This window comes from Chlorocebus sabaeus, chromosome 14 (genome assembly GCF_047675955.1).
Source record: "Chlorocebus sabaeus isolate Y175 chromosome 14, mChlSab1.0.hap1, whole genome shotgun sequence".
NCBI classification, from domain to species: domain Eukaryota; kingdom Metazoa; phylum Chordata; class Mammalia; order Primates; family Cercopithecidae; genus Chlorocebus; species Chlorocebus sabaeus.
Window position 1 is genome coordinate 26369194 of NC_132917.1, and position 20449 is coordinate 26389642.

The 20449-nt window shown below is 53.8% G+C and overlaps 1 protein-coding gene across 1 annotated transcript in view; it reads left to right on the forward strand.

The window, feature by feature from the left end:
- The first annotated feature begins 347 nt into the window (after positions 1 to 347).
- The window catches only part of KCNK3 (potassium two pore domain channel subfamily K member 3), a 43668-nt gene continuing 23566 nt past the window's right edge, over positions 348 to 20449 (forward strand). Inside the window, exon 1 of the mRNA XM_007971201.3 lies at positions 348 to 793. Within this exon, the coding sequence (XP_007969392.3) occupies positions 511 to 793 (283 nt within the window). The 5' untranslated portion in view covers positions 348 to 510. The remainder of the gene's footprint in view (positions 794 to 20449) is intronic.

Consider the following 20449-nt stretch of genomic DNA (forward strand, 5'->3'; position numbering starts at 1 on the left):
CACCTCTGATTTTATCTCCTCTTCTGTCACACAGCCCCCTTCCCTCAGTCCTACACTGCCTTTCTCCCATTCTCCGTAGTTATCAGCGTTTCGCTGTCTAGTTTTCTGTCTCCCGGGCTCGCTCTCTCTCTCTCTTTCTCTCTCTCTGTCCTGCCCGGGCTCTCCCGCGGCCGCCCCTCCCGTCCCCTCCGCCAGCCCCCCTCCTCCCTCCTCGGCGCGTCTCCCCAGTCCTTATTTGGCTGGGCGGGAGGGCTGGCGGGAGGAGGCGGCCTGCGGGCGGGGGGCGGGGGGCGGGCGCGGGGCCTGGCGGAGGAGGGCGGTGGGTGGTGCTGAAGGGACAGCTCCGCGGCGGCGGCAGCGGCGGCGGCCCCGGGCGCGGAGCGGGTGCCCGGCGCGGAGAGCGGCGAGCGCAGCCATGCCCCAGGCCGCCTCCTGGGCAGCAGCAGCGGCGGCCGGGGCCAGGGCGCGGGTCGGGGGCGCCGGGGGGCCGGCGGCGGCCCGGGCGGGACGATGAAGCGGCAGAACGTGCGCACGCTGGCGCTCATCGTGTGCACCTTCACCTACCTGCTGGTGGGCGCCGCGGTCTTCGACGCGCTGGAGTCGGAGCCGGAGCTGATCGAGCGGCAGCGGCTGGAGCTGCGGCAGCAGGAGCTGCGGGCGCGCTACAACCTCAGCCAGGGAGGCTACGAGGAGCTGGAGCGAGTCGTGCTGCGCCTCAAGCCGCACAAGGCCGGCGTGCAGTGGCGCTTCGCCGGTTCCTTCTACTTCGCCATCACCGTCATCACCACCATCGGTAACGGCTCGCCGGGCGGGGGGCGGGAATCCAGGGCTGGGCGCTGGGCTCCCGGAGTCGTCCGGGGCCGACTGGGGCTGGGGGCAGGGGCTCCCCCGAGAGGGGCTGGGCGCCGAAACCCGCGCTCGCAGCAATCCGAGTTCAGCCTGGCGTGTGTGCTCCGCGGGGACGGGACTCGGGAAGGCGTCGATTCCTGGACCTGACTCTCCAGCCGGGCCAGCCCTAACTTGGCCCTGCCAGGTTGCAGAGGACCCCAGGGACTCCGAAGTGTGTGAGAGGGGCAGGGACGACCGGCGGAGGCTCGGGCAGGAGGGGTGTGGCCGGGCCAGGCCCTGGAACAGGGCGCTGAGTGTGAGCGGCGGGAGCGCGCCACTGCTCCCTGTCCCTGCGGATCGGCTTCCACAGCCTAGCAGGTCTACACCTGCTGGGCTCCGGGGAGGCATGAGGATGCCGGAATGCGGCACTTCGGGGCACTCGGGGCCACCCTATGACGGCGGCTGTGAGTGTACGTGTGTCTGCGTGTTTCAGCTCAGGAGTTTGGTCGCCACCAGTCAGTGCCTGTGATTTTCTTAGAGCGGCAGAACTGGTGTGGGAAGCCAGATCCGGCCTTGTCAGCCTTCTCTGCTGTCCCAGCAAAACAGTCACCTCACAGGAATGGCCCCAGTTCTCCTTTCCAAGCCAGGGCAGATCACCATGTAGGAGGCCACACGTACACCCAGACTGTCCGACAACACAGGCATAGGCACACAGGCACACAGGTACACACAGGCACTCACAGGGTACACACAGGGCAGTCACACACAGGCACACACACAGGCACACACACACAGAATGCACAAACGTCCAGGAAAGGAATCTCTAGCCAGGCCCTTGGTGGTGCTATTCAAAACTGTCCAGATGGGAGTAACACCTTACCTGTCCCCAGCACCCTATGATTCCAGCCCAGCTCCAACACTGCCGTGCTATATGACCTTGGGCAAGTCCTTTCCCCTGCCTGGGTCTCAGGCTCACCTCCAGACAAGGAGGGGTGGCAGAAATGATCTCAAGAGCTCCTCCCCAGCCCTGACATGCTTGGATTCTGAGATGAAACTCACCTTCCCCCAAAGCCCATTGAGATGCCTCCAGAAACAGTTTCCTCCGTCTTTACTGTTCCCTCTCCTCTCCCTAGTCCCCTTCCCTGCTTTGGACCGGCTCCCAGGGGTTCACTGCCATTTAGCGCAGCCCATGAAGATGGTATTGTTTTCCTGAGAGTCAACAGGAGCTGAGGGAGTAAAAGACAGGACTGGATGCTGTTCCTGCTGTCTGTCCACTGCAGGACGCTGTTCCAAGAATCTACTGCTCCCTGGGGACCATGGGGAGCTATGCTATGTCGTTTCTGGATTCTTCTCTTGGAAGAGGGAGGAAAGGGCCCTGGGAGTGGATGTAGCCCAGCTGGGGCACCTCTGGGTCCTACTGATCCTGTAAGTTTAGGGTGGATGATCAGATTTAGGTCTGACCAAAGAGGAGCCCGCCTCCTGAAAAAGACCAGCCCAGGTTTGGTCTGCAGTCTCCTCCACTCTCACACCCCACTACTACTTTCCAGGATTTCAGTAGCTCTTTAGCTGTCTGGAGAATCAGAAGAATCAGACTGAGCATCCTCAGACCCTCTCTCTCCCTCTTTTCCACACATCAAGCCTTCGCGTGTGTCCCTTTTCCTTCTCAGGCCCATGGTCCCCAGCTTCATAGTAACCTCCCAACTGACCTCCCTGCCTACCCCACAACAAGGCATGCTTCCCTGGACAATGCTGCCAGAAAGAAAAACTCAGCTGTCACCAAACCTATTCCCTTCTTGGAATCACTCAGTGGCTCTCCACTGTCCATGGAATCTGGTCTATGCTCCTTATCTCAAATTTTGAGGATCTCCATACCTGGCTCCAACCTCTATGTCTGACTTCACATTTCACTTCTTACTTACGTGATCCCTCTCAACAGTTGCCAACCTGTCTTCTGAGAATACCTTAAGTATGCATGTCTGCCATGCCTTTTTCTCTACCCTTTTTCTTTTCTTTTCTTTTTTCTTTTTTTGAAAGAAAGAGTCTCACTCTGTCTCACCCAGGCTGGAATGCAGTGGTATAATCATAGTTCAGCACAACCTCAAACCCCTGGGCTCAAGTAGTCCTCTCACCTCGGCCTCCCAATGTGCTGGGATTACAGGTGTGAGCCACTGCGCCTGGCTCTACCTTCTATTTATCTTGTCCATACTAACCTTCCAGGTCCAGCTCAAATCCCAGCTCCTCCTCAAAGCCTCCCAGGCCACTGTTCTGGACAACTGCAGGTCTCACTGGCAGGATGATCTGGGTGACACACTGTTGGCTGTTTCGAATGGTTATTTACATTATAGGAGAAGTGTTCTGTCTCTTTGACCACACTGTACTTAATCTCCATGTGGGCAGGACCCTGCAGTTCCTGTCTCTGTTCTCCAAGTACCAGCATAGTACCCAGAGGCTGTGAGCACACACAGAATGCTATTGATGGGTTTAAGGTGTGCAGAAATGAAAGGGCAGCATCCTTCCCTCCACCCCTGCCATTTCCCAAAGTGCTTGCAATCCTCACCAAGAGAGACACTAAAAGCCATGAGGGGAGAGGCAAACAGAGTGCGGTTCCGGTGATTATTTATTTATAAAGTGCTGGGCAAGAGGAAAGACAACATCAGACCACCACCCTGGTTCTGTGGGGGCCCCAGCCTGGCACTGCTGCCTCCCTCCACCACCTGACCATCCTGGCTTTGTGTTGCCTTCCACTGCAGCTATGCCACCTTGCTGGAAGCTGTCCACAGGGTCTCTACTCTAAGAAAAACCTATCTGGGCTGTGATCAGATGGTTGGAAGGGGCCCTAAGTTAGGCTGATTCTGGCCCCAAACCCAAGGGCAGCAGCCTGTGTTCACCAAATCCCTTTGAAAACATGAATGAATCTCATTCTGATACCAGGTGTCCCATTGGGATGGAATAACGACAGCACCTCCCATCATTTGGTACCTTAGTGATCACAATGCACTTGCATCTCATGTCATGATTCTCAGTCTTCACAACTTGGCGAAGTTGCCGGGCAGGTATTGTTAGCTCTGCTGCTTGGATGAAGGTGTGAAGGCTCAGGGAAGGGAAGCAGCTCCCCGAGTCACCCAGCTGGTGAGCAGCAGAGGCAGAGTGGGAAGCTGGGTCTTCTGACTCCAAGCCCAGTGCTCTTTCCCTGCTGGTCTTTTGGCTGCTTCCTTTGCCTCCATATGCTATGAAGCTCAGACCCAGCCAGACCTGAAACAGCCAAGCCATGCTCAGTGATGCCAGTTCACAAGGTGCTCATGCGCAACCCTGATTGGTTGGAGGTTGGCAGGGTCTGACTTAGTCATTCACCTGGTTAGTCACTGTCTCCACTGGCTGGAAGGATTCCTCCAGCTCCCTATCCCTGGCCTTCCAGCCAGGAAACCCTTCCTTAGCTGGTGCCCTAAGTTCACCCAACACTAATAGAAAGTCATTTCTTAGGAAGTCTTAATCTCTTTAGCTGTTGAGTCATTAAACTCCTCCAGGGCCCAAGCCTCATCTATTCATAGCCCAGAGGCTGTCAGAGCAGGAAGGGGCTTCGGAGATCAGCTGGTACCACCCCCTGCTCTTACAGATAAGGAGCCAGATAGGTGACAGAAATCACACAGTCAGAGGGTAGCAAAAACCTGACCCCCAGTCCCCTACTCCTTCTACTTGTTCAAGATACTTATTCATTAATTTTATTAACAACAGCAGCAGCAACAACAATAACAATGGCAACAACTATTTATTATTTACTCTGTGGCAGGCTCTATGCTAGACTCTTCATTTGTACCTCCTTATTTAATTCTCTCACCAACCTCTCTAGATGGGCACTATTACCCCCATTTTTCAACTGAGGAACCTGAGGCTCTGAGGGTAGATGACTTCCCCATGGTCTGAGGCCTTGGAAGCACGGTGCTTGCCCAGATTCTATTGGACCTCTCTGACTCTCCTGCCCTGGATTTTTCACAAATTCTTTCTTCATTTCAAGAGCCCATTCCACACTGGGTGCGGTGGCTCACACCTGTAATCCCAGCACTTTGGGAGGCAAAGGCGGAGGCAGACAGATCACTTGAGGCCAGGAGGTCGAGACCAGCCTGGACAACATGGCAAAACCCAGTCTCTACTAAAAATACAAAAATTAGCTAGGCATGGTGGTCCATGCCTGTAGTCTCAGCTACTCAGGAGGCAGGGGCATGAGAATCACTTGAACCCAGGAAGTGGAGACTGCAGTGAGCTGAGATCGCACCATTGCACTCCAGCCGAGGACACCTAGAAGCCAAGGCTTGCCTTTTCCCCAACAAAGCCCTCCCCAGAAGCAGGGGGCCTCCTGCTCCAGCACACTCCATTCAGGCCTACTGCTTCCCACACCCTGGCCCCTGACCAAACCAGAGGACTTGTCACAGCTATGCCCAGTACCCGCCATGGGCACCTGCCACAGGCTCACAGGTGCCCATTCTCCCACTGCAGGTCCTCGGAATCTTTCTGGCTCTAAGGCAACAACAAAGAGACCAGGTGATTGATACACTGATGGAGCTGGGGCAGAAAACCTGTTCCGCTCTTTCCCCAGCTTCCAGCCTGTGCTCAGTTGAGCACCACCTCCCATCGCCCACTACATGGCCTGAGAACCCTTAGACTGTGAATTCAAGCAGGTGATTCATGAGGAAACCTATACTTTTTACATCTTTTCAAGAAGGAAAGTACAGATGTGGCCTGCCACCCCCAAAATCCCAGAAGTCCTAAAATAAGAGAAGGAGACATTAGCAATCTTCCAAACACCCAGAGAGGTGAGTGGCTTGTCCACCCTCACACAGAGAGTTGAGAGTATGACCCTGATTAGAAGCCAGGCCTTCCGGTGCCCACACTGGCGTTCTCTGCATCCTCCAGCCTGTCCCCCACACCCCACCATCTCTCTTAGCACTCAGGCCTTTGGCAGCTCATCATTCTACTGTTTGAGGCCTCTTTTGACTTTCCAAGGTGAAGGAAGGCCAGCCCAGCCTAGGAAAGTCCCGGCACCCACCTCAGTTGGCATTTCCTTCCTGCCCACAGGCTAGCCTGTGGGCATGCTTCGACCCCACAATTTCTGCAGGGCAGTGGAGGAACATAGGCACTGACTTGGAAGCCGGAGTGCCTGGGTTCATCTCAATCCACCCTACCCCCACTCCCCTACCGCCGCTAGCTGTATGTCCTTGGACACATTATCTAATCTCTCTGAGCTTGTTTTGTCATTTACAATATGGGGATAATAATATCTGCCTGCCAGGATTAAATGGGATTATGAAAAGAAAGTGCCTGGTACAGAGAAGGTACTTAATAATCTGCCATTATTATTGTTATTAATACTATTGTTTGTGTATTATTACTTGCCTTACCAAGGAACTGCTCTGTCTCCCAAGGGTTACCATGACCACGGCTACCTCTGCTGCTTCCTAATGAGTGGGAACAGTGGGGTTGGGGGCCAGGAGACTGCCACACCCCTTCCCCTTATCTTCCCAATCCCACTCACCACCCCCATCTCCCCACTCCTCAGCCATGCCTGGTGTCTCCCTAACTGTTCAGGCTCCTGCTCCTCCTCAGAGCAGAAAGCTAGCCAGGGGCTGAGTGTGGTGGCTCACACCTGTAATCCCAGCACTTTGGGAGGCTGAGGTGGGCAGACCTTGCAGAAAGCTATCCAGGGGCTGGGTGTGGTGGCTCACACCTGTAATCCCAGCACTTTGGGAAGCCGAGATGGGCAGATCGCCTGAGGTCAAGAGTTTGAGACCAGCCTGGCCAACATGGTGAAACTCTGCCTCTACTAAAAATACAAAAATTAGCTGGGCATGGTAGTGCACACCTGTGATCACGGCTATGCAGGAGGCTGAGGCAGGAGAATCATTTGAACCTGGGAGGCAGAAGTTGCAGCGAGCCAAGACTGTGCCACTGCACCGCAGCCTGGGCAACACAGCAAGACTCTGAGAAGGAAAGAAAGGAAAGGAAAGGAAAGGAAAGGAAAGGAAAGGAAAGGAAAGGAAAGGAAAGGAAAGGAAAGGAAAGGAAAGGAAAGGAAAGAAAGGAAAGGAAAGGAAAGGAGGAAGGAAAGGAGCAAGGAAAGAAAGAAGGAAAGACAGAAGGAAAGAAAGAAGAAAAGCAAGCAAGCTAGCCAGGGAGAGAGGTACATGGTGGTAGGAGAAACTATGGAGTGTGTTTGGCCAGAGATCTTTCTGACTCTGCCATGCCTCCTGTCTGCAGGCCCCATTTCCATACATCACCATTAGGGGCTGGAGGCACAGAGAGAGTGGGGGTGAGAACAGGACAAGAATAGAAGACACACGCCTGGCCACAGTGGGGACAGGACAAACACAATAAGTATTTTCAAAGCAAACATAAACAAGCACAGATGAATGTAGTGCAAATCACCACTATAAACAGCTTTCAGCTGGCTGCACAAACGGTGAATCTGTGAGTTGATTTTGTAATTAAAAAAAAAAATGTAGAAATGATTTCCCTGCAGTCAGCCAGCAGCAAGTGGAGACCAGGCTCTAACTGAGACCACTGTGGGTCTAGGCCAAGCTCAGTGGAGACCCAGGACAGGCACTCCCTCTTTCACTCCCTCTCCACCTTGGACACAGGGAATGGATAACTGTCTGTAACAGGCCAGGCGCTGTCCACAACATTTCCTGTCACCAGAATCCCCACACTGCTCCAGGACCGCAGGTGGCATCATCCTGCACAGTCAAGAAAAGGATGCTCAGAGAGGTTCAGAAATCTGCGCAGGACCCTACAAATATAAAATGACAGCCCCAGGACTTGCACCCAGGTCTGTAGGGAGTATTTCTTCATGGAGTCATGCAACTCCCATTCCCCATGGAGCCTCTGCAATTCCTTCTATGTGAACGCAGCTAGCAGTGGTGGATGGGTACCAGGGTCTATGCAGGGTGCTTAGTTGCGGGCTCAGTTTCAGGGTCTCTTGCCCTCAGAACTATGGATAGAGCATTTAGCCCAAAGACAGAACAGAATTTTAGCTCCAATCCTCTCAGTTCACAGTGTGGAGACTAAAATCCAGGCTGGAGAAGGGGCTTGCTAAAGGTCACGCTTACAGTTATCAACAGAGCTGGGCATAGAGCCCTGTTTCCTGACCCCTCCGCCAGCCTCTGGTCCTCAGAGAGCCACATGATAAATGTCTTTCATGGCAGCACAAAGAGCAGTCAATCGCCCAGCTGGTGCCACTGCCTCCCTGTCTGTCCACATTCTCTCATTGTCCAGAAACTGCCCATGCTACAGCAGCTCCCAGGTGGCTCCCAGAGACCTTCCCCTCAGCTAGAGCCATCATCCCCAAGCTACTGCCATAAGTCACACCTTCACTTTCCCATTTGCTAGAGCCAACCTCAACTGCGGCCTGGAGCCACAGATCCAGTTGTCCTGGGCTGGTGGCCTTTCTGACTGGGCCTGACATCCCATCCTCACCCTTCACAAAAGCAAGTTCCTTACTACCCCCGCTTCCTCCAGTGACACAGCAAAGATCCTGTAGTGAAGGGGCCATGTGGCTGCCAGGAATGTGGGGCAGGAGGCTGCCCTTGGTGCTAGAGAGGTCTTAGACAAATTGTTTGCTGCTGCTGCTTCTGCTTCTCCATCATCATCATCATCATATCATCATCATCATATCATCATCATCACCTCTCTCTCTCTCTCTCTCTCTCTCTCTCTCTCTCTGTCTTTGCTGGCTCTGTGATCATGGAAGGAGCAGATACTTCCCTGGTGTACCTGAGTCATCCCATCTGTATAGAGGAGGCAGTCCACAAGGAACTGAGGCGGCCAGCTCAGCAATGCAGAGTTCTCTAAGTCAATACTTCTCAAACTGTAATCCACAGGGAATAACCTGGTTGATCTGGTGTAAATGCAGATTCTGAATCAGCAGGTCTAGGGCAGAGCCTGAGATTCTACATTTCTAAAAAGCCCCCAGGGGACACTGATACTGTGGATTGGATCCATGGTCCACATTTTGAATAGCAAGGATCTAAAGAACCTGGAGACCTGACATCTGGGAATAGCCATGAAGTGTGTGGACCACGGTTTTAAGAAAAGGAACTTATGGAGCTGGAAAAGCCCTTGGGAATCTGGTGGTAAAATGTCAGAGCTGAGGTCCCAGGAGCTGTGGCCCCTTCCCTGAGGCTGGAGCAATGCTGTGTCTTGCCCCATAGGAGCCAGCTACAGGGCCTGGGTGGAGTCACGTGCTGTGGCTGGTACCATGAGGTAGAAGAAAGGGAAGTGGAGAGAGTGGATGGAAAGGGAGGGGAGAAGTGGAGAAGGGCTTGCCTCATGAGGAAGCTGGGGAGCAGGGGACCACTGGTCCTCATTTGTTGCTATTTCCTCCCCTGTCTGCCAGGAAGGCATCTTAGATCAATGGAGAACAGGTACCCCAGAGATTAAACATTAGGGCGGGAAACTGGCTCCTCCCTCATGGCATCAGCCTGTCTTAGTCTGGGCTGTAATCATAAATTACTGTAGACTGGGGGCTTGAACAATACACATTTTTTAAAAACTTTTATTTTGCTGGGCGTGGTTGCTCACGCCTGTGATCCCAACACTTTGGAGGCCAAGGAGGGCAGATCACTTGAGGTCAAAAGTCTGAGACCAGCCTGGCCAACATGGTGAAACCCTGTCTCTACTAAAAATACAAAAATTAGTGAGGCGTGGTGGCACATGCCTGTAGTCCTAGCTATTCAGGGGGCTGAGACAGGAGAATCACTTGAACCCGGGAGCTGGAGGTTGCAGTGAGCCAAGAAAGCGCCACTGCACTCCAGCCTGGGCAACAGAGAGAGACCCTGTCTCAATCAATCAATCGATCAACAAAAATGTTTATTTTAAGTTCAGGGATACACGTGCAGGTTTGTTATATAGGTAAACCTGTGACATGGGGGTTTGTTGTACAGATTATTTCATCACCGAGGTACTAAGCCTAGTACCCATTAGTTTTTTTTCCCAAACCTCTCCCTCCTCCTACCTTCCACCGTCTAGGAGGCCCCAGGGTGTGGGGATCCAGTGTCTGTGAGAGTTGGCTTCCTGGTTTACAGATAGCCATCTTCTTGCTGTGTCCTCACATCCTCACATGACAGACAGAGAAAGAGAGTGAGAGAGAGTGCTACCAGACACTCACCCTGCTGCAGGCTACAGTGTGGAATGCAGATAGTAGCACAAGACCTGTTTTCTTTGGGCCATGTGTGTATCAAACGGTAAGAGGGACATCAACAACCTGGGGGACTGTCAGAGGAGGGGAGCAGCGGGTCAAATGAGGGACACTTGGTGGGGCGGGCATGGACAGCGTGAATACCAGCTTCAAATATCTGCTGGGCTATTGCGAGGTGAAAGGACCAATCTTGTTCTGAGTGTGTCCAAGGGATTGAACCAGCAGCAGTGGGTAAAGTTCATAGAAAGTCTTGATTTAGTTCACTGTAAAGCAGAACTTGTTAAAATTGAAGCTGACCAAAGATGAATTGAACTGCCTCAAGAGGTAGTGAGCTTCCCATTACAGGAAGTATGCAAGCAGACTCTGGATGGATGTACTGCAAGAGCCACTTGTATCAGCCAGGGTTCCACCAGAGAAGCAGAACTAGTAGGAGACACATATTAAGAGATGTATTGCAAGGAATTGGCGTACAGGCTGGTAGGGGCTGGCTTGGCAAATTTGAGATCCATAGGGCAGGCCATCAAGAAGGAAAGGTTAGGCTGGGCGCGGTGGCTCATGTCTGTAGTCCCAGCACTTTGGGTGTCAAAGGTGGGTGGATCACTTGAGGTTGGGAGTTCGAGACCAGCCTGGCCAACATGGTGAAACCCTGTCTCTACTAAAAATACAAAAATTAGCCGGGCGTAGAGGTGGGTGCCCGTAATCCCAGCTACTCAGGAGGCTGAGGCAGAAGAATTGCTTGAACCTGGGAGGCGGAGGTTGTAGTGAGCCAAGATTGCACCACTACACTCCAGCCTGGGTGACAGAGTGAGACTCTTGTCTCAAAAAAAAGAAGGGCAGGCTGGAGCTCTCTTCAGTGTGTGGTAAAACTGCTGTCCACAGGCAGAATTTCTTCTTCGAGGGAGCTTCAGCTCTGCTCTTAAGGCTTTCAACTGATTATATTAGGCCACCCAGATTATCTAGGATAATCTCCCAAACTTAAAGACAACCGATTATGGACTTTAATCACATCTGCAGAATGTCTTCACAGCAATCCTAGATTGGTGTTGGACTGAACAACTAGGGGCTTTAGCTTAACCAAGATGACACATCAAAAAGACCATCACACCACCCATATATCCCACTAAGGGTCACAATAAATGGCTCTTAAGATTCTTCCCAACCCTGAGATGCTTTGATTTCTTGATCTTCAAAGGGGCAGCATGGAGAGTTAGAGCACCCAGAGTGGGACTCAGGAGCGTCTTGGGGCCCTCAGGCCCCCTAGGTCCCCTTCCAAATCGAATTGGCTTTAGCCTTCCTCTCAGTTCAGTTAACCAAAGATCATTTGACATGTCCCGAGATCTCCTGCGTGCCAGGCACTATGTGAAGCATCAAGAGAACAAAAAACTCCCAGCACTTTGGGAGGCCAAGACGGGCGGATCACAAGGTCAGGAGATCGAGACCATCCTGGCTAACATGGTGAAACCCCGTCTCCACTAAAAAATATGAAAAACTAGCCAGGCGAGGTGGCGGGTGCCTGTAGTCCCAGCTACTCGGGAGGCTGAGGCAGGAGAATGGCGTAAACCCGGGAGGCGGAGCTTGCAGTGAGCCAAGATTGCGCCACTGCACTCCAGGTTGGGTGACAGAGTGAGACTCCGTCTCAAAAAAAAAAAAAAAAAAAGAGAGAACAAAAAACTAAGACCTAGAGCCTTCCCCAAGGAGACTTGGGTCTAGTGGAATCCTGAAAAGCACAAGTTGCATGGTGCACATGCTAAATCCAAGTAGAGTGACCCGAAGAGGGGTCTGAGAAGGTGTCCAGGGACAGGCTTGAACGATGAGTGAGGGCTTCAGGAGGTGAAGATCAGCAGCCAGAGCTTTCTGGGGTGAGCATGACACAAGCCAGGGCATGAGCGTGCCCAAGGAAAGGCACTCGTGAGCAGACCCTGGAGGGCTCTGGACTCTGGTGGGTGGACTTGAGTGGACAAGCACTGGAAGGCAGAGGATGGGCCCGATCTGTGCGCCCCTGCCTGAGTCCTGACCAGTGAATGCCCCCATGACCCCAGTTAAAGCAGTGGATGCCCTGTGATTCCAGTTGAACCCAAGGGTAATGGTGACCTGAATCCTGATTGCCTCACTTCCCGCCCACCCTGCTCACCCAGCAGCCCACAGTCAGCCCCCAGGGAGTTTTTGGCTACCCTACCCCATTTCCTTTTCTGGGCCAGAGGTCCACTCTGAAGCTCACACCAAGCACAGTTTTATTGACGGCTTGCAGGAGCACAGGGACAGCGCTGAGCTGAAGAGGATGCTGTCATCCAACACTGAGTGCATAGCTTCTGCATGGACAACCCCAGGCCCTGCTCTCAGACCCCTTTTCTCTCCCACACACCCCCCCTAACAAGTCCTAATTTCTGGATCCCAAGTGTACCCTCCTTGATTTCTGCTCTGGGCTCCGAAGCTTGGCATGGACTCAGTGTCCCTCATCAGGAATGCACAGGGCCTCTCCTAACCACAACTCCGATTCAGAAATAACCATCTTGGAAACATCCTGAGAGTCACATTCCAGCCCGCCAGCCATAGGACCATCCGGGGCTTTCTCCAGGGAACTGAATTGTCAGGCCCCAGTGGGGCAGCCTGGGGAGATCTACACAGGCACTCAGACAGGGGCAGGCCCGCTCCTCCAGGACGAGGTCTAGGCCCCCTGCCTGTGCAGAGGAGATTCCCTGGGGCTTTAGGGACAGACAAGGTACAGACAGTTTCAGGCAGAGCGAGCCTCCGATCAGCGCAACAGATGGATCTGCCCTGGGCTGTTCCACACAGATCTTACACCCAACGTGGAGCAGCCACTCCTCAGGCAGCCTGCCTCTGTTACCAGCGTCATGAACTAAGGTTGGCATTCATCAGGAGGTTACTCTGGACTGAGCCCTTTACAGGCATTACCTCGTCCAATCCTCATGGCTGCTCTAAGAGGGAGGCATTGTTTTCTTTCTTTCTTTTCTTTTCTTTTCTTTCTTTTCTTTTCTTTTCTTTTCTTTTTTCTTTCTCTTTCTCTCTCTCTCTCTCTCTCTTTCTTTCTTTCTTTCTTTCTTTTTTTGGAGGCAGGGTCTCACTGTGTCTCCCAGGCTGGAGGAGTGCAGCCACCATTATGACTCACTGCAGCCTCGACCTCCCTGGCTCAAATGATCCTCCCACCTCAGCCTCCCAAGTAGCTAGAATCACAGGTATGTGCCACCACGCCCAGCTAATTTTTAAAATTTAAGTAGAGACAGGGTCTTTCTATGTTGCCCCGGCTTGTCTCAAACTCCTGGGCTCAAGTGATCCTCCCATCTCGGCCTCCCAAAGTTCTGGGATTACAGGTGTGAGCCACTGTGTGTGACCTGGAGGCAGTATTATAATCCCCATTTTACAGATGAGAACACTGAGCCTCAGGGGGGTTGGGGGATGTATCCAAAGTCATGCAGCTGGCAAATGGCAGAACAGGGATATGTTAAACACTCGGTCATCGAGTGTCTCTTCTAAGCCTCATATCAACCCCAAGGTGTAGGCATCATTATTCCTACTTTGCCAACAAAGAAATTGGACTTGAGAGATAAAGTCACTTCCTGCGATTGAGGGTCAGTGAATGTAGGAGCCAGAGTCCAGTCCAGACTTCCCAACCTTAACAATGAGCTTCTCCCCCTCCCACCCCAACCATGAGTGCCCTTGCCCCCTTGACAGTGGCAGAAAATAGGTCATTCCCATAGTAAGGATGTTAGAGATGTCACAGAGGGTTGTGTCGGCCTATGAGGGGCAAAAAGGCAGTGTCGGGGGCAGGGGCAGTTGTCACAGAATGGCTTTGGTTCCCAGCCTTTGTCCATACCATCCCCCAGATGGGAATCTGAGACTAGAATGGGGACAGAGTGACAGTTCTTAACAGTGGCCACTGAGTGGAGAGGGGGCCTTGCTGAGGGTGACTTGTGCAACTCACCTGCTCCCTGGTATGGAGGTGGGGGGTGGGGGACAGGTCAGACAGCCCTTGTGTGCTGAGTAGGAAGGTTGTCCCTGTAGCAGCAGTTGCTGGAGCCAGAGTCATGAGTATGAGGACCCTGCCCACGGGATTTAATTCATTAGGGCTGAGGTGAGCCCAGGAGGCTTCAAGTCCAAAGGACCCCCCAGGCGATTGGAATCTGCAGCCTGGATGGGGATGATGGAGAAGAGAGCTTGTTGGGATCTGCATTCCATACTTGGGAGGCTGGGCCACTCACCAGCTGCTAGAATTTTCTTTCTGGCTGTCCTTGGTGTCTCAGAAACATGAAAAGGTGGCTGAGGAAGATCTTTGCTCATTCTCAAGCCAAAGCTCCCAAGGTGAGCCAGGTGACCAAGACATCAGGAGTCAGTGGGTGGCCCCAGGAGAAGGTTGTTTCCCCTGCCCCAAGAGGAGGGGCCAGAGAGGGCCTCAGTAGGGTCCCTGGGGTCCTGGGGACAGGCTGTGTCTTTCACTTCATGGCTTTAGTTCTCACTGCCTGCTCTCAAACAACCCCAGGGAAGGGGGTCAGACCGGGGAGGCCCCCTCCACTGGGAACAAATCTGGGGTTGGGGCCAGGCTGAGCCAGGGTGCACCCCTCTTCAGCGTGAGTCTGAGTCATGGGTTTTCCACCGTGAGGGTCAGGCAATGTAAGACCCTCCAGGGCTTCCCAGGGCTCTGGAGCAGGGGCCCCTCTTGTCCTTGGTCCACCTTCAGGAGGGGCCAGAGAGAGAAAACCTGGAACCAAACTCAGTGGCAGCCCTCCTCGCATGCCGTGCCCAGCTCAGTGCCCTGGAGTCCCAAGCACTCATCTGCCCAGGCTCCAAAGAGGCCCTGCTGTCTCCTGCCTGCTTCCAGGGTATGGGCCAGCGAACTAGTAGAGGCAGGCATCGTGTCCTTTCTTGGAGCTGTGACTGGGCCAAGGAAAGAGGGGATCCAGCCCCCTCCACTCCTCCTCTGCTCCCACCTGGCTATGAAACCTGCCCCTGGCCTTGTCTGTGAGGGACTGGGCTGGTGGCATCTAAAGCCCTTCCAGTTGGGGCCATCTCTGTTGCACCTGCCCTGGCCTCCCCTCCATTCCTCCTGAGCGGCACGCTACCCAGGATTACGCTCTTGTCCCCGCTTCACCCCATGCTGTCCGAGCCCTGGAGGGACTTCCTCTGTGTCCAGTCCCAAGAATAGAGCTCTGTCGAGGACCTCCAAGTCACCCCTTTCTGGAAAGAGAGCATTTTTGAGTGTGGCTGAGGTCCTGCTTATCAACACAGCGAGTCCACTGCCCCAGCCCCTGGGGCTACTGGAATGCAGGAGCCTCCCACCCGGACAGGGTCAGCTGCTCATGGCTCCCACAGTAGTCCCTGGAATGGAGTGCGGGAGGGAACACTGGTGCTGAGGGCAGGCTGATCCCAGCCACTGCCTTTTGACAGGGAGTGGCCAGGAGTGAGGCTGCAGACACAGCTTTGTTGCACCCCAGCCGGCCCAGGATGAGTGAACCAGCAACCAGTCCTGCCATCCAGGCCCTGGGCTTGCTCCAAGGCTGCCAGGACCGGGAGCTGTGTTCTGCTCATGCACCAGCCTTCAACATCTCACCTTGACTAGCAACCCGCTGGATCTTCTCAGGATCAAGGCTTAGCCCTGGGGCTCCCCACTGTGGTTTGATCACTCAGAATGTTTTGGGGCGTGGTATGATTCCCTGCTGCAGAGCCTACACAGACATGTATTCAACCTTTGGCCAGGATGGGGTGAGTTCACGGTGCTGCTGTTGGTCCGCACCTGCAGAGTAGAGGCTCAGGCAGACAGCAGAGAGCATTCTAGCAATTCCTAGAGTCCTGCAGATGCTTCAGATTCTTTGAGAACCACTGATGCAGCCCAACCCTTCTCTCTTCCAGATGAGGGGATGAGACCCAAGGCAGGGTGCAGGGGAGATGGGCAGTGGCGTGCCCCCACTACACAGCAGTCCAGTGACAAAGCAGTCCTCAAACTCAGGCCCGCGACTCTCCACTCCCCTCAGGCACCCACATAGTCACTTCTCCACTCACTCGGCCTCTCTGAACATCTTCCCTGTGTCAGGCCCCATTCTAGGCCCCAGGGACTCAGCAGGGAAAAAGAGCAGCCCCTGTTCTCATGGGGCCATTTTAAAGGAAGTAGAGAGTCAACAAACTAAATTATGTTGTAAAAAATAAACAACATCATCTCAATGGTAATAAGTGCCAGCAAGACAAGAAAGCCAGGGGATGAGAGAGAGAGGGAGAGTTGCCTTCCAGGAGGGGCCTGTAGAAGGCAGAGGTGGGGGAACGGACTTCTGGGCAGGGGAAGAGCAGATGCAAAGGCTCAAGCAGCCCAGTGCTGGGTGGGTTGAGGAACAGGAGCAGTGTGGCTGTGGCATGCTGAGTCAAGTGGGGAGAAGAGGCAGAAATCTGTAAGGGCTGGACCTTGCAGGGCCATGGAGACCGGGGTCAAGAGTTTGGATTTTTGGCTGGGTGCAGTGGCTCATATCTGTAATCCCAGCACTTTGAGAGGCTGAGGCAGGAGAATCACCTGAGATCAGGAGTTCGAGACCAGCCTGGCCAACATGGTGAAACCCTGCCTCTACTAAAAGAAATAAAAAAAATTAGCCAGGCATGGGGGCATGTGCCTGTAATCCCAGCTACTCAAGAGGCTGAGGCACAAGAATCTCTTGAACCTGGGAGGTGGAGGTTGCAGTGAGCCGAGATCGCACCATTGCACTTCAGCCTGGGCAACAAGAGCAAAAATTCCATCTCAAAAATAAAAAATAAAAATAAAAGAATTTGGACTTTTAAGAATGATAGAAGTCACTGGAAGGTTCTAAGTGGATTGTGATGTGACATGACTTAAATTTTTACAAGAGGACTCTAGTTGCTCTGCAAAGATCGGATGGTGGCAGTGCAAAGCAAAAGCAGGGAGATTGCCAGGCCACAAGTCACCAGGCCACCCGTAGGTCAACCCTTCCAAAGAGAGGATGGTGGTGGACTGGAGCAGGGTGGTGGCAGTGGAAGCAGAGCTCGTGGGTGGATTGAGTTATGTTTGAGAGGCAGAGGAGACAGGACTTGCTGATGGTAGGATCCGTATGTTGGAGCGCGGGCTGCAGGAGTCGGGGGAAGAGAACAATCGAGAATGGTCCTCAGTTTTTGACCTGAGCAACGAGGTGGAGGATGTGCATTTACTAGATGGAAAAGAACACCCAGAGAGTAGCAGGTTTGGTAGAGACTCAAGACTTCTGTTTTGGATACCCAGCTTAATTTCGAGATGCTCATTTCAAATCCATGAAGGCAGTTAGACAGATAAGTCTGCAGCTCGAGGGAGAAGTCAAAGCTGAGATATCAACTCAGGAGTTATCAGACAGAAATAATATTGAAAGTCATGCGCCAGATGAGATCAGCTGGGAAGGGGGTAGAGCTGGCAAGAAGAGCAGAGTGCCCAGCCCTTCCTCCAGTGCTGGGAGGTCAAGCAAGGAAAGGAGGTTGCCAGGAGACAGGAAGGAGACCTGGGCACTGTGGCAGCCCCGAGGCCACGGGGAGTGTTTCCAGAGAGAGAACAGTCACCCAAGCTGGCCACTGCTGGGAGATCAAATAGGATGGAAGCCACCAGTAGATCTGCAGCATGGCGGCCACTGGAGACACTGGCCGTGAAAGCAGTGCAATGTTCAACAGCTTGCTCCAGGAGTGAGGCAAGGGGAGGGTGGTGGGAGTCGGCCTGAGATGGAACAGAGAGGCCAGATTGCAGGAGAGGCAGGGAAAGAGCAACTATACCGCCGCTCGCCCTATTTTCAGGCCTTTCTGTAAATGCTTCACACCCTCCCCCTGCAGAGACCCACGAGGGAGTCAGCCTTATATCCCTCAAGCAAATGAGGCCTGAGGCCCAGCAGGGCGATGGGCCCAGGGCTACTGCCAGGAAGCCGAGTCCGGGCCTGTCTGACTCCAAAGCCCCCACTCTTCCTCAGCAGCTCCTCGCCCCAGCCCCACGAACTCCGCCTGCCTTACCCTGCCACCGCCTTCCACATTCTCTCCCACCTCATCCATCCTTGTCCTTTGATCATTTCTGTCAGCTTCCAACAGTCTTGGCCTCTGCCTCCCTCCTCTGGGAAAGCTCTGCTTTTTCTCTTTGATCCTGCACGTCTGTCCTCTGCTGCGTCCTCAGCTGGGCCCCACGTCCCTCCCACCCTGTCCTTGCAAGATGTTCCTGCACCCTCTGCCAAGGGTGGAGGGCTGAAGAGTAACCAAGAGCTTTGTGGGGAACCCAGGCCTGCGAGACAGGAGTGTGGCCCCTGTCCCCCAACTGCTCTTTGAGAAAGAGTTTGGGGCTCTTTGGGCCTGGCTGGGCTCAGCACAGAGGCCTAGAGATGAGATGCAAGCGCACAGTCCATCGATGCCTCCGGAGGCAGCCAGGAGCGAGCCCACAGGGCCGTGCCTCCTAACCCTGATGGGTCAAGAAGGGCCTCGGTGCTTCTCAAGAAGGGGGCAGAAGAAGAGCAGTGGGCCAGAGTCCTAAATAGGGAGAGGTAGCCGGCGACACCCACCGGTGCCTGCGACCACTACCACACAAGCTTCAGAGAAGAGGGGATGGGCTTGGGAACTCAAAGTCCCTTTTGGAGCCAGGTGACTCCAGAGGGAAGTCATGTGCAAGGCTCAGAGACAGTGTAGGGGGAAAGAGGGAAGCCCTGGCAGGAGCTGGGGGCCTGCCCAGCCTGACTCCCCTTCCCGACTCTGGTCTCTGGGATAAAGGAGGCTGTCTGGGATGCCTTTAGCAGCCTTTAGCAGCCTCCAGCTCTGACCCTTGGGATTCTGACGCCTTGGGATTCTGAGGCCCTGCTGCTCCCTGCTTCTCTGGGAGGGCCTGGCACCCAATTCTCAACTGGAAGAGATGAATAGAGCAGACCTAACACCCAGACACCACGGAAGTCCAGCCGCTCTCCCGAAAGCCTGACAGGGGGCTGCAATAGTAATTAGCTCCCCACATATCCCCAGGGTTATTTTTGTCTCATTCTCCCCTGGTTTATTTTTAAAGTAACACTGGCACGTGGCTGGCCGGCTGCCCTTCCCAGGTGCCTGTGCCAATTTGGGCCAGGAATGTAGCAGGGCAAGATGCGCCCCCTCCCTCACGGTCCCGCCCTGAGTGCCGGAGCTAACTGGCCCCTCACTGGCTCCGGGGGGTTCTTGCTGCACTGAAGCTCAGAGTTCAGCCTGTGGCGAACAGGTGGGCTGGCAGCAGAAGACCACTGGGGAAGACCCCTGGGAAATTCCCACGTCTCCATCATGACACTGATACACGTGTTGCATGACCTTGACCAAGTCGCCTCACCTGTCCCAGCATCGCCTCCTCATTTCTCAGTGGGATGAGTGAAAGTGACATTGCCTTACTCACCGTGAAAACACTCTGAAGTGTGTAGTAAACTGAACTGGTGCATAGACATCAAGGAACAGCGTGATTAACCCCGGTACAAACATGCTGCCCCGCACTCTCCCACTAAGTCCCCTCCAAGGCACATCTTTCTCCCTAGAGGAGTGACTTCCAGTCTGGAAGGCTCCTCTCCCATTTCTCCCTCTCCCACCAGCCCTGAGACCTGCCCTCCACATTTTCTGTTTGTTTGAACCCTAATCCAGGCTGCCTGGGGTGAACGGAGATAGTACAGGGAAGACAGTATGAGAGAGAACCTAGCTCTGCATTTACTTGCTGTGTGATCTTGAGCAACTACTTGACCTCTCTGTGGCTCAATTCCTGCATCTTTAAATGGGGATAATAACAACATGTACTGATAGGGTCGTTTGAAGATTATGCAACGTACATATATGAGCTTGCTTAGAGCAGTGCCTGGCACGTAGTAAGCGCTCTATAAATGTTAGCTAGTATTGTTTTGAATTGGAGAGGAGGATCAGTGACAGAGGCATTTAATCATTCGAATAAAGTCAAGTGCAGGGAAAGCCAGCTTGCCCAGATTCCATATCGGGGCTGGGGGGAGGGAGCAGGGTAGCACTGTAAGCAGCAGCTGGAGGAGCTGGGTCCTGGGGAGACTGCCTGGGTCCTGGGGAGGCTGCCCAGCTTGGAACTCTTGGCACCATAAAAAGCAAGCTCAGGACACCAGTGCATAAACAGGCAGCCTCTACAGATCACAGAAGCCAGGAAATCACTCTCCTCTTATACCCTGGCCTGGCTGATCTCTTGCCGATGTTGCAGTGTGAACAGTGGGTGCAAACAGAGAAGCTGGAGGGCTTCAGGGTGGTCGAGGCCACTGGAAAAGCTGGAAAATCAGAGGTCAGAAGAGAGCAGCAAGCCCAGGGCGAATCAGGTCTCAGAAACAGGCTGGGGCAGGCAGTTGCCTCCCTGTCTCCATGTAAAGGGCAGTGTCCCCAAGGATGGGGACAGCTGTTTGCTGTCTCCACAGAGGACAGACTGAGTCAAGCGGCCGAAGCCTCATTCGCTTCATTCTGCAGAAAGAGCATCTCCTA